Consider the following 14,217-nt stretch of genomic DNA (forward strand, 5'->3'; position numbering starts at 1 on the left):
TTTGGTGGCCTATGGAATTTTCTGATCCGATAAGTATATACAAGGATATTAAGTATATGTATAAGACAGAATTCGAACCCCAAACATTTATTTAAACAAACGAGTCAGTTGATTACCTTTTTATACAAACATGTCTAATATTTATCTCATTGTTATCGTCCCATGTCCTAACAACACTTGGATCCCAACACCAGTGTGTATATATCATAGTTCTAAAAACTAAACCAAATCAATCGGTTCAATTAGGTTAAGGAAAAGTCTAGGGGCCAGCAGTTTTATTGAATTTTAGTCAGTATGTAACCAGCAGAGAAAGGTGAGTCATTGGATGAAATCTCACACCAATCTTACACCATCAAATCATCATTGATGACTAATTAATGACTAACAATCACAAAAATTACTGACCCTAGCATTGCTCTCAGGTTAATTAGGAACTGATCTTTGAACTCGTTGGATTGAAATAAAAAATCATCTAACAAAAAATCGATAAAAAATTGATCGAATCGCGGTTAATCGATGTACTGATTGAACCGGACTGATAATTTTAAAGATTTTCGGTTTTTAATTTAAAAAAAAAAATACATAACCCCCTTTTCACTCTCTCTCTCTCTCACAAACGGAACCCTAGCAGCCACCCTCTCTCCGAGCTCCAGCCCAGCCAGCAGCAGCAGCCAGCGCCCAGCGCCGCTGTCGACGACGAACTCTTTTCCTCAGCCAGCGTTCAGCCCGCCGTTGTCGATCCTCTTGTCCTGGATCCCTTCTCCTCGCGTCGCCAGCTCTTTTCGGAACTGCTGTTGGCGTCGCCGCCTCCGTCCTCGTCGTCAAGCCCGCCCTGAACTCGTGTCTCTGTCCTCGTCGTCGAGCCCCCCCCCCGCCCCCCTCTCTCTCTCGCGTCAAGCCTCTGTCTTCGATCCCCCCTTTCTCTGTCCAAGCTCACTTTCCTTCCTCCCTCGCCGTCACTTCTCTTCCTCCCTCGTCGCCGTAAGCAAAGCTACTTCAATTTATGTTTTCTTATTTTGTTAATTTTCCTGATTGAGTCGCTGAAATCTGATTCTGAGTTGCTGATTTTTCTGTTTTTGTTCATTTTTGCTTATTTTGTTAAAATTTGATGGATGATGGTTGACGCTGTTTTGTTAAATTTTCTAATAATTTTGTTACTCTGAGTTGCTGATTTCCTGAAATAATTTTGTGGTCTGAGTTGGGATTGTTGCTGATGGGATTCTGAATTTAGTTTGGATGCTGAGTTTGTATTCTTTGCTTAGTTTTCTGTTTTTGGATTCTCTGGCTTTGGATGCTGAGAAGCTTTTGGATTATGAGTTTTTGTTGAATACTTGATTAGTATTGAGGATACAAATGTAAGGTAGCGTTTGGTGGAGAGACAGATACTGAAAGATTGAGACTGAGAGACAGAGACTAAGAGACAGAGATTGAAATAAGTTTTAGTATTCTGTTTGGTGCCAAGTGAGAGACAAAAATTGAAACAAGAATAAAATTCTAATTTAATTTACACAAAAGATAAAATTGGAATTAATTAATTAAAATTAGAGTATTTTAGGTATAAAATGTTATTAAATTTTCAGTCTTTGTTTCTAAAAATATCAGTCCCCTGTGTCCCTACATTTTGGAGGCACTGAAATACTGAAATTTTGGGGACAGAGACAGAAACTTTAGTACCAGTCTCTGAACTAACAAACATGATACTGTGTCTCAGTCTCTCAGTCTCTGTCCCAGTACTGCAAAACAAACGCTACCTTAATAGAACAAGATTCGTTTCAAGAAAGAGTGAAAGAAGAGCAGTTAGACTCTTGATTAGTTAGTTATTCTGCTTCAGGTCAATAAACTTCCATAGATATAGTGCGGACCTTGTATTTGGAAGTGTGATTCAGTTTTTAGTTCAAAATAATATGATCGTGTGTATTGATTTTCAATAATTATGTTCTCAATTCTAAGTCTTTGAATTCATTTTTTTGTTTCTTATATCACAAGAATTCCTCTCTTGGAGTGCTTATCTTGATTGTCAAGCAATTGAGCTTGATTAGTACTTAATTTTTAGAAATTCTAAAAGTTAAAAACTTTACTTGGAATGTAACAGTGGATCTGGAGTCCGGAACTAGAACTTGCGCTCCAATATTCAAGCCATCTCTAAACCCTAATCTACCAAATCAATCTCACTTTATTCCCAATAATTGAAAATCTTTCACATAAAACCCCATGACGAATCGTATTAGTAGTTAAGTACCGTTTTTCAAGTTCAACAATGGATGTGAAGTCGTTAGCAAAATCAAAGCGAGCTCACACACAGCACCATACCAAAAAGCCTCACCATAAGCACAAAACCCCAACACCATCACAATCATCTCCGTCTTCATCTTCTGATGTCTCAAACGACGTCATTGGATCCAGAAAGAAGCAACTGAACCAGAAAGGAACCACTGTGAATCGCAATTCTAGCTCTCGTGCTTCTTCTACACTCCCGAACAATTGGGATCGATACTACGACGAAGATGAAGAAATCGATTCTGTGATTGCTGAAGGTGCGACCAAAGTGCCCAACGATGGTGCTGTTTTACCGAAAAGTAAAGGTGCGGATTTTAGGCACCTTGTTGATGAGGCTCGGTCTCAAGCAGATGCAAGCTTGGAGGGTTTGCCTTCTCTGGATGATACTCTTCCTGGTACGATCTTTTTCTGATTCGAAACATAAAGCTTTTGAGGCATTGAGGATTCGACTGAGATTTTAACAATTTTTTGTGGATTAATTAAGCGTTTTGCTTTGTGCCCTGCACTTTTCAAGGCTCAATTTTATTTATTTAATTTTAAGCTTTTCTAGCCTATTTAATGCTATTGAACTGTTAAACCTTCTGGAATTTTTGTATCCATTGATGTTTTAATGCAAGCTTGGAGGGTGTTTGTCTTTGTTGGAGGACACTTCCTAGTACAAAAATTTGGATTTGTTGCTCGAAAGTGTTTTCAACATTGAGACTTCGAGTGAGATTGATATTGTTTTGTTGTTGAATTAATCTAAATGTTGTATTTCTTTTATGATTATTTATTTATTTTTCAGGTGAGTTCAATGTGGGATTAGGGTCTATGCTTGCGGTTAGGGGAGAGGGATTTGTCTCATGGATTGGAGATTATAATTTTGTGGTAGAGGAAAAACCAGGTGCATATCAGGAGGTAATTTATTTGGTCACTTTACTAGTTTTGATGTTAATGAGATTATAAGGTCAGTATATTGCACATATTGAATAATATTTTTCTTGCTGTTGAGGAGATGGTTATGATCATATTTTTTATTCGAGAATATACAAAAGGCAGCTGCATACACCTTACCTTCTAAATGCTTAAAACTTGATGAATGCTTGGTGTTTTTATATTTTATTTTTTACAATAGAGTATTGGAAGAACTTTATAGTGCTGGCTTTTGTGCTCATCCTCCCGCTTTGAGAAAAATAGAGACAGATATACTTAATTGATGTATAAAATCTTGTATTGTGATATGTTCTTGATATTTGTGGCTTCAATAGCAAAGTAGGTTGGTTTTAGTTTTAACTCAGCCATCTTGGTGAACTTCGTAATAACACATGCGGTTGAGAGGGTTGAGTGAACTAAAGCTTATGCCAAAGGTGGTTGAACAAGTTTTTTATTTTATGTTATTCTTTTGGTACTTGCATCCATAATTTTAAATATCATTGTTTGTTTGAACTTGTGATTACGTCGTTGATGAATTAGCATATCTGAACTTACCATGGTGAATTTTGTAGTTACTTCCTATATTGTTGTTATATCATGATTCAGGCTAAAGTTGTTATAGGATACTTATTATCATTAGAACTCCTAGTGTTTTTAGCTTCTACACTGCCACAATATGGAGCAATTTATTTGGGTTTTATTGGTTGTGCTTGTTCAACTTGAAAGTTTTGTCACACTTTTTAGTGCTTTGTCAAATAATATTTATTCTGCAAATTATTATTATCGGGGGAATTGTAATTATGCTATTCTTATCAAGTTTTGTCCATGAAACATTCCATAATCTATAGTTGAATATTTGGCATGTATGCGGTCCACCAATCATAGTGTTGCTTTACTTACCATGAATTGGGATTTCATGTAGGCATCATTTATTTCGCTGAACTTGCATGCTCTAGCTGAAAATCTTGCAAAAGTTGAATTGTCAAAGAGATTATTCATTGAGCCTGACCTGTTACCCACTGAACTGGTATGTTCACTCTCTATTTGTTGCTGGCTATTTCTTTGCGGAATTTCAAATAACTTTTCGTTATTTACATGGGATTTTACTTTTAATAGGTCCAAGTATCTTTGTTCTACATTTGAATAAGTTGAGAACAAGTTAATGTTGAAATCTTACATTATAGCAGTCTGCAAACTCCACTATGCTGCATTAACGTGGTTTATTTTACAGAGCATGGAAGGGTTGGCAGAAGGAAGCAATGAAGAAAATTATAAACTGGAAAGTACAGGGGACAGTGAACTAGGCAATCTTATGTCCAGAGAAGTAAATTCGGATGTTTTATCTATAGATCAGTTTACATCATCTACTCCCTATGGCAGCAGCCATGCTGCATGTACTTTTTCCGCTGACTTACCACTTTCTGTGAACCACATCGATATTCAATTTCAACAGGTTGATAGTTCTCATGAAAGTAAAGCATCTTTTCCAAGTGTGGAAGCTAATTTACTTCCTGCTGAAGATACAAGACGCAAGCACTCAACATTTGAGGCAGCTGATGCAGAAAAGGAACTCGACATGCTTCTAGATTCACTTAGTGAAACCAAGATTCTAGATACGCAAGGTTATAAACCTAATACCACATCTGTTTCATTGGGGGCCTTTAAGGTGGATCCTCCTGGTATTTCAAAAAGAGAGTCAGTTGCTCCAAAAACTGCATCAAGTAGTGCGAGTTTAGATGATGTACTTGATGACTTGCTAGAGGAAACATCTACTTTGACAAATCCAAATGTTTTAGTAAGGCCACAGGAAGAAAAGTCTGTTCTCCAGAGTGTGCAATCTTCACATTCTGAAAGCACGTCTAAAGTAACAGATGATTTTGATTCATGGTTTGGTACACTCTGATTATCCATGGTGAATGAAAAGTGATCCTTTTTACTTACTCCTAACCTTTCAGACCGTCTTTTTTCTTTAATTTTTTGGGTTAGACGGACCCTTTCAGAATGGAATTTTGGTCCTGCAAAACTGGCCCGTTGGGATTTGATCAAGGATTTTGTAGGGACTACATTGAAATCAATAACTACTGCGTATGGAACTCTTAAATGGAAAAAAAAAAAAACTCCAAGAACTAGGAAAAGGAATTAGCGAATTATGATAAGCGATATTGTTGCTAAGTCTTGATTATTGTTTTTTTTTTTTTTTTGGGTTAGACGAATCGGACAGCCTTCAACGCAAGACATTTTAACATCACAAATTTGTTCACACTATATTCTCACAAGCGCAGCACTTTAAGAGTTTCTAACTTTCTATCCATTATTTGGTCTTCAGCCAAATTTCGAACCTGGATGTGGTTACTCATGAGGCAACTGAATTATTATTGCGACAGACTCTCGACCACTCTTGATTTAACCATGATCAGTTTTTTTTTTCTTTCCGACCATCTGCGTTTTTATTTATTGAGCATTGAACAGTCATTCAACAAGATGGTAGAAAGTAAAAACTACGTTAAGTCATCGTTTTAATTAATTTGAACTTTATGGAAAATAGACTTTATGAGTGCTCAGTTGGCAACTCACAAAAAGTACTAACTTCTAACAGAGTCTGAATAAGACTCGATGGATGATGTCTGAACCATATATGGTGGTTCAAAGAAGATGAAATTGAATTGTATACAGATCCGAAAATAAAAGGAGTTTATTTGTTCTGCAAAAATGGAGGGGAAAAAAAAGAACCCAGTTTAGGACCTCTTTACATTTAAAATGTTTCATTGGAGTACCATTTATTAAAATAGAGTGATATTTATAACTCTATTTTGCAACTCCAGCGACAAGTTTTACAATTTATAATTTGCACATGCGATGAATAGCTTCACTTTAACAGCATTGTAAACTGTAACATTCCTTTTCTAATAACATTTGAACATATTTCTTCAATTTTCATTCATCACTTATTAAAACACTCTATATTGATTACTAATTAAAAAGGAATTCATGAAAGAAAATTTAAGTGAGAAAATTTTCAATGATATTAATCTATGCATTAACAAAATCTCAATCAGAAAACCATTGTAGGCGGTAGTGTTATTGTTATATACCAGGTTCAACTTTACAAAAATAATCAAATATACCAAATGTCCAAAAGACTAAAATCAATCATCATGAAATCAAAATAAGTATGTTAGCTTTCACTTACCATTATCAATACATATTATGACAAAATAAAACGAAAAGAGAAAAGAAGAAAAATGATCATAATTTATTAATCAAAGGAAATTAAACCATGGTATATGAGTTAATTACAGCCATAGAGCCCCAGCTTGTTTGAGAATGGGAACCAATTCACCAGAAATATGAGTAGCCATAATTCGATCCAATCCTCCAAAAAACTTTCCACCTATAAACACTGCTGGAAACTGCACCTTATTATTATTATTATTACTGCTATTCCTAAAATACCCTTCATCAGAATAATCTTCGTTGTTCTTGTTGTTGGCAGCAATAACCGCTGCTTGCAATTCTCCATCAACGCCTTCTTCATCGTTCTCTTCCACCTCATGAACCACAGGGTTGACACCAAGTCCAAGAAGTAACCGCTTCACCACATGGCTCATGCAGCACCCTCTCCTCCCAAACACTATAACCGCGTTCTCTAACACTATTCTCTCCACCATTTTACTCTTCTTCTTCTTGTTGGTATCCCTGCTTTCTGAGTGTGGCGGTGGGGTTGTGAAGTGTGTGGTGGTGGTGGTGGTGTGTGGATCAATTCGCCATGACCTGTAAGGTATTGCTTGTTGCATGGTGTTGAGGTTAATATAATGAATATGATCAAATTATTAATGTGTGGTGGCTGAATCTTAGGGGAGCCATGGCTTATATACGAATGAACATATATAAAATATGGGGGTACTGAATTGAAGAGGTGGGGTGGTGAGTGGGTGATATTATTTATTTCACTTACAATGATGATGATGATAACGTCAACGCCAATATAAGCATATATTTTTGGTTAAAAAATTTTGATATGGAAATAAAATGAGTGATATACTTTAACATGGTAATTTTTGGTGTTTTTTAAAATTGTGGGAGTACACAAATCGGACCCTCCGATTTGTGTTTAAAAAGTTAAAAAAATTCAGAGTACACAAATCGGAGGGTCCGATTTGTGTTAAAAAATTTGAAAAAATTCAGAGTACACAAATCGGACCATGCGAGTTGTTTGATTTTAAAATTTTGCTTAACAAATCGCATGGTCCGACTTGTGGGTAGGCAAATATGAATTTCGGAAGCTAGAAAATGGACCCTCCGAGTTGTTTGTTGTTATCAATTTTTTTATGAAAGGAAGAACTCACATGGTCCGAGTTCTATTCACTAACATCACATGGCTGTAAAGCACCTGAATTCCCCACATCTGAGTCTAACACTACTTTTTTCTCCATATTCAAATTAAAAAGTGTATATTTTTCTTTTCTAAGGTTCGAAAGATTAAAGGAGATATTTTTATTTATTTTTATTTTTTTGGTAGTATTAGCATTTGATTGGATTTGTTTATTTTATTTACGTTTTAATTATGCACGGGACGGCAATTGCATATCCCTATCTTTATATAACTAAATACTATCATTATATAATTATATCTGCAGAAAGAATAAATGTTTTTCTGACATAATGTTGCTATTAAATACATTTTCATAAAAATAAAACAAATTTAAAAAATTGTTAGTCATGAGTCATGACTCATGAGGAAGCATGAAAACGAAGAGCGCCGCGAGACACACGTTAATGAATGAAAAGGGATGACGCGCAGCGGGAGCCGCGCGGCATGACGTAAGGGTGTGAGTGGGGCCCACCATGTGGATAAATCTCATACCACAACATGACGTCATTGTATTGTCGCCAACCAGCACAGGCAGCGCCACGTAGCTAAAAAATCCATCGAGGATGACGTAAGCGTCGTGGTTGAGCGTTGATGCGATGGGCCTTACACTTTAAATCAACAGCGGCAGGCGCAGAAACTGTGGTTGAGGAAGCTTCCTTCTTCGTCCGTAATTCGCCATCACGTCCGGAAAAATTACAAAAGTAAGGTGCAACCTAGTCAGTCATGGTTAGATAATTTTAATATTTAATTAAATTATTATTTAATAATTTTTAAGTATTAATTTTATCAATTTCGCTACGTTACCAACAATATTTTTTATATATATGTGAAAATACCAAAATTAACTATAATTAATTCAAACAAAACAATAATCATGTTAAATTTTTTTCTTTCCTAACATCTATTCATAACCACATGATTGTTTTATATATTCTGAACTAACAATACATACATAGTTATGTAAACTAAATATATCATTCACTTATCAAACTAATTAACATAACTAATAACTTAATCTAACTTTCTGAAAAAACATATTCAAATAATAAATAACAACAAATCAAAGAAAAAAAATAAACATATTGTTATCTGAAATTGGTAAACTAAAAAAATCAATAACTTTAACGATGTCAAAGAAATAACTTTGACAAGATAAGAGAGGATAAGAACGAATAGAATGAAAAGGTGAAGTGAAAACGTGAAATAAAAGAAATATAACAATAAATCCAACGAAAAAAAAAATAGAACAACAAAATTATTTAAAATTGGCAAACTAAAAAGACCAAAAACTTCAACAATACCCAAAGAAATAACCTTAACAAGAGAAGGGAGGATAGAGTGAAAAAAGTTAAAAAGATTAAATAAAAATGTGAAAAATAAAGTGATCCTCCCACAAATTTTTATATTTAGACAAACTCAATGTGAAGTTTATCGAAGATACGACAAACACTATATAAAACTTAGAGTACGGCGAACCTTAATAAAAAAAATAAGATTCGTCAAGAGTACGACTAACTTAATTTAAATGCCAAAAAAAAAAAATTATATCCCAAAAATTAAAGTTCGGATCATTATTTTGAAAAATAAAAATTTTTTATTTTATAGTTAAAAAGAAATCCCAATTTCCTGTGTCTATTTCGGGTTACTATTCTTTTTTCATTTTTTTGGGACCTGATTTCGGGTCACTATTCTAAATAGTTTGAGAATACTTAATAAAAATTACTTATCTTAAGGTCTGACCAAAACACTAAGTAGGACCTGGTAGACGGCCCAAAGCACCCAAGTCATATATGATCAAATCCAAATCTAAAAGATTTAATCAAGTTGGGTTAATCTAGTGATTAGCTCACTAGTCCGCTTAAGCAAGTGTCGGGGGTTTGAATCATGCCTTGTGCATGCAGCAACTCATTGTCCAGCAACAAACCCTTAAATGAAACTCAGTACCGCAATAGATTAATCCTTAACCTGCCAGGTTGAAAGATACCGTAGGAAACTAAAAAAAAAATCTCAAAGATTTTGAAAAAAGTGTTCAAGAGACAATTCTAATATTGGAGCTTCTCATTTATAAATAAGAGAGGTTATAATCTCTCAAGAGTATGATTCACCCTCCTTTGATCTTAATATCCTACCTCAAAGACTCTTCTTAATGGAGTGTCAAAAATCTATTAAAGATACTAAAGATATTTAAAATTGATTCAATTTGAATAAAACTGATCCACCGAATAAAAAAATTTAAAAACCAAAAAATCCGACAATCAAAATAACAAAAAATAAGGTGTTTTGTAATTTTTTTTGATTCTGTTCGAATTTTTTTACACCCACTCCTGATCTTAAAGTATAATTGGGTTTTTTAAAAATATTTTATCATTATGATGAGTTATGTGCTCATATTTTTTTATTGTTGTTGTTGTGTTTTTGCCTTTTAATTTTAGGTTGATCTCTTTAAAGATGTTTTATCGTTTTACTGGAGAAAATACTACAATGTAGCTGTTTTTTACTGAAAATTTATTCTTAACTTTTGTTGTGTTAACTAATTGAACTTTTAATGACTTTAATTATCATTGTAATTTTTTTTATTATTGAATTTCATTGTCGCAAGATTTTTATTAGTTATTAATTTATTGTGTTGTATGATTTCAATTTTATGATTTTGTGAAATAATATGGTAGGTTTTGTTTGAATTAATTGAAAAAATCGAATAAATCGAACCGATTTTAATTAGTTTGATTTAATTTAGATAATTTCGGCAAAAAAATCGAATCAAAGCGAACCGCAATTTTAATAAACGATCGGATCGGATGATTTTTTTCTTTTTAAATAACCAAACCAAACTGCACCCCGAAACACCGTAGTAGATACCCCATCTGCCTAAAAGTTCTTGCTTACTAACTTGTAGAGTAAGAAAGCAGAAGACAGTGAAAAAAGAACAAGCTATGAAGCAAACCGGAAAAGAAAGAATGCAGAAGAGAGAAACAAGAATGAGTTGAAAATGATATGAATTAAACTAATTAATCTCAACTGAATGTACAAGGGAGTATTTATAGACAGTGTTAACAAGTACAGACCTCTTCTAACCAACCACAACAACTCTAGCTTAACTAACTTCTAACACTGCCAAAGATCAAGATTTTATATCTTTATCTTTGGTCTCCTTCACACCCCTCAAATTTGAGTGTGTTCGAAGAGCATCTCTAAGTTTGACCCTTAATCTTTCAAATGATACTGCAGATAAGAAATGTGGACAACATGCAGGGACTTATTCTTCAACTTGTCTCTTATCAATTGCACTTCAATCTGAAAATATTTAGTCTTATAATGCAGAATTGGATTGTGCATGAGCAGGACTGTGTTGAAATTGTCATAGTAGATAGTCAGCAGGTGTATGTTTGCATCTGTGTAGAATCAGACCAAACTCTTCTGTTCCTTGAAGATATCTTAGAATTCTCTTAGCATCCTTCCAATATGCCAACAAAAGAGAGTGCATGAATTGTCTAATTTGTTGACTACAAAACGAGATATTTGGTCGAATGATGGTAAGATACTCCAAAAAGGCAACAACAATCCTAAAAAGTTTTGGATCATCAAATTGTTCTGAACCTGAGGATAGTAGCTGCAAAGAAGATATCATAGGTGTTGGCATTGATGATGCCTCTCACATACCTACTTTAAACAATAAGTTCTTTATGTATTTTGTTTGTGACAAATGCAGATGACCATCTTCTGTATATTGATATTCTACACTTAAAAAATAGCTTAATTTGCCTAAATCTTTCAAAGAGAACACTTTATCAAGTTGTTGAATCATAGAATTAATTTGTTATACATTATTTCCAGTTATGATAATGTCATCTACATAGCATAATATATAGATTATAGAATTTAAAGACTTCATAACGAATAATGATATATTAGAATTTGCACTCTTTAAGCCAAAAGGATTCAAAGTATTACTCAATTTCAGAAACCACTCTCTTGGGACTTGCTTTAAGTCATAGAGAGACTTCTTCAACTTACAAACATGAGTGTCCACATTTTGTTCAAAAAAACATTATTAAAGTCGAATTTTCTAATAACCCAATTCCTAGATAAAACTATACTTAAGACTAATCGAATAATAGTAGGTATAATAACAAGACTGAAATCCTGTTCAAAATCAAAATCCTCTTGGTGGTGGAACCCCTAAGCAACTAAACGAGCCTTACATTTCTGTATACTACCATAAGGAAGTTTCTTAATAATGTAAACCCATCTGCAGACAGTAATTTTTGGCATTTTGAGGTATAAGGACTAAATCCCATGTCTTAGTTCTCATGAGAGCATTGTATTCTTCAACCATGGCCTTATACCAATGAGAAATACTTAAAGAAGCAATAGGTGTTTTAGGAGCATGCTCATCATAAGATGCAGTGCAGACAATAACAGTATATTTTTAGTTTAGAAGATTCAGTTTTAGATCTTGTAGCCATAGAGTGAATATTAGTGGTAGTCTTGGGTTGATGTTTCTCAGTAAGCTGAATATCTTGATTATCTATGGATGGGAGTTCAATTTGAATCCCAGAAACAGGTATTATAAAATTGGGTATAAGTGGGAGTTCACTATGATTTTAATGTTCATTATCATGAGACTCATCATTATCAAAGTTACTTGACAAAGAAGCATCAGTAAATATGTGATGTTGCTGAGAAAGAGTCAAATTACTACTGTCTTGCTTGATAGGAGAAACAGAATCACACAAAGTAGGGCCTATACGTAGAACTTTAGGAGTAGTCTCAGACATAGGCTTAGTATTAGAATTAGTAAACAGCTCCATATAAGAGAAATCACATTCATCAAACAAAACATGTATGGTAATATAAATTCTATAATTTGAAGCAAGACATTTATATCCTTTATAATTAGTAGCATAACCCAAGAACAAGCATTTTGAGATCTAAAGTCAGCTTTTTCTTATTGTAAGGTCTTAACCAAGGGTAACAGCTATGTCAAAATTTTTTTAAGGTATTGTAATTTAGTTTTTGATTTAGCAAGACTTCATATGGTGATTTATTAGATACTGTAGTTGGTATTCTATTAATTAAGTAGGTAGCGGTAATAACTGCTTCATCCTAATAAATTAAAGGCATATCAGTAGTGGATAGCATAGCCAAGCTCATTTCAATGAGATGTCTATGCTTCCTTTCTGCTCAGTCATTCTGTTCAGGAAGAGAATCTATGTAAAATGCTTTCTTGGGTCATAAAATTAGCAGAAGTAGCAGATTTATACTTACCTCCATTATCAGACTGAAAATCTTTTATTTTACAACTAGAAAGATTTTTCATTAGAGTTTTGTATATTTTAAAAGCATGCAATACTTGAGATTTATTGACAAGCGAAAAAATACAGGTATATCCACTAAAGGCATCAATAAAAATAACATAATATCTATAACCAAGATGAAAGACAATAGGAGCAGTCTCCAAACATCAGAATAAACCATTTGAAAAGGTGAATTATAGGATGTATTAGAATTTGAAAATGGAAACTTATACATTTTTTGCTTTAGCAAAATTTTTACAAACATTGAAATAGAATCAGAATTGGATCTAACACTAGCTATATTACATTTGATTAAGAACTAATTGAATAGTTTTGGTGGTTGAATGTCCTAATCATTTATGACACAAATCAAAGATAGAACAAGAAACAGTGAGGTCATGAGGTTTAATAGCATCTAGTGTAGATTGAGGCACAATATTCACAATTTGATAAAAGCCTCCCCTCTTAAAACCTTGTAATAGCACTTTCTTGGTGAATTAACATAGAACAACACAATAAGTGACATGAAATTCAAAATAGACAAAATTATCTTCAGTAAATTTAGATACACTAATTAGATTTTTAGTGATGTAAGGTGTATGAATTAATTAACGCAATGAAACTATCTTTTTGAATCTAAAGCATACAAGAAATAGTTACCAAATTGGAAGATAAGGATACCTGAACCATTCCCAATTTGAACTTGACTAGGACCAGAATATTTTGAGAAAGAAAGCATGTTGGATTGATTCGTAATCACGTGATGTGACGCTCTTGTATCTGGATACATTGTTGGATCACAAATTGTAGATGGTGCAGCAAGAAAAGCTTGTGAATAATGAAAATGATGTTGTTGATTTTTGAATCTGGTAGATTCAACAAAATATGACTCCGTCCCATATCTGATAGTTATAAGCATAGCCTACCGTTTTTGGCTTAAAGACTAAATCCATAGAGTCCAACAGCCACGAGATCAGATTTGATCATCTTGGATCCACTGTTTGTATTGAGAAGATTCAATACCAGCAAGCTGATTTTCTGAGCTTTCAAAATGTGTAGGAATGTTATCTTTATGCAAATGATCCTCTAGTGCTTGTTCTTGAAGTGCAGCAAGAGCTTGTTTCTCCCATGTTTTATGATTTTTCCCCCCTAATTTATCTTGATCAGATTGAAGGGCCTTTGATTGTAGAATTGATTCAGAATCGAATTGAGCGTTGAATTGACATTGTTTACAACCATGTTTGTTGAACTAGCAGAATTATCAGTTGAGGAACTTAACTCTAGATGCCATAAAAGAATTCTTGCTCATGGACTTGTAGAGCAAAAAGAATAACACAATAAAAAAAGAAGAATAAGAAA

At 33.7% G+C, this 14,217-nt stretch overlaps 2 protein-coding genes across 3 annotated transcripts; one reads left to right on the forward strand and one right to left on the reverse strand.

Moving 5' to 3' along the window:
* Positions 1–540: 540 nt before the first annotated feature.
* Positions 541–5,129, forward strand: LOC112789850 (protein ECERIFERUM 16). Of its 2 annotated transcripts, XM_025831941.3 has the most exons (6): positions 561–981; positions 2,093–2,672; positions 3,062–3,174; positions 4,112–4,216; positions 4,421–4,513; positions 4,643–5,129. In XM_025831941.3, exons 2-6 carry the CDS (start codon positions 2,258–2,260, stop codon positions 5,090–5,092), a joined length of 1,176 nt encoding a protein of 391 aa, XP_025687726.1. In that variant the 5' UTR covers positions 561–981; positions 2,093–2,257; the 3' UTR covers positions 5,093–5,129. The 2 variants fall into 2 exon arrangements, with proteins under 2 accessions (XP_025687725.1, XP_025687726.1); XM_025831940.3 differs by having other exon boundaries at positions 541–981; positions 4,421–5,129.
* Positions 5,130–6,423: 1,294 nt separating this feature from the next.
* Positions 6,424–7,142, reverse strand: LOC112789851 (glutaredoxin-C9). The gene has a single exon (XM_025831942.3). It carries the CDS (start codon positions 6,981–6,983, stop codon positions 6,483–6,485), a length of 501 nt encoding a protein of 166 aa, XP_025687727.1. The 5' UTR covers positions 6,984–7,142; the 3' UTR covers positions 6,424–6,482.
* Positions 7,143–14,217: the final 7,075 nt, after the last annotated feature.

Source organism: Arachis hypogaea, chromosome 3, assembly GCF_003086295.3.
Source record: "Arachis hypogaea cultivar Tifrunner chromosome 3, arahy.Tifrunner.gnm2.J5K5, whole genome shotgun sequence".
Taxonomy (NCBI): domain Eukaryota; kingdom Viridiplantae; phylum Streptophyta; class Magnoliopsida; order Fabales; family Fabaceae; genus Arachis; species Arachis hypogaea.

Bases quoted from the DNA above. Each gene is read 5' to 3' on its own strand.
- LOC112789850 (XM_025831940.3), top strand. From the start codon at position 2,258: ATGGATGTGAAGTCGTTAGCAAAATCAAAGCGAGCTCACACACAGCAC. The intron at 2,673-3,061 runs GTACGATCTTTT...TTTATTTTTCAG, and splicing joins TCTGGATGATACTCTTCCTG to GTGAGTTCAATGTGGGATTA. The intron at 4,217-4,420 runs GTATGTTCACTC...TTTATTTTACAG, and splicing joins ACCTGTTACCCACTGAACTG to AGCATGGAAGGGTTGGCAGA.
- LOC112789851 (XM_025831942.3), bottom strand. From the start codon at position 6,983: ATGCAACAAGCAATACCTTACAGGTCATGGCGAATTGATCCACACACC.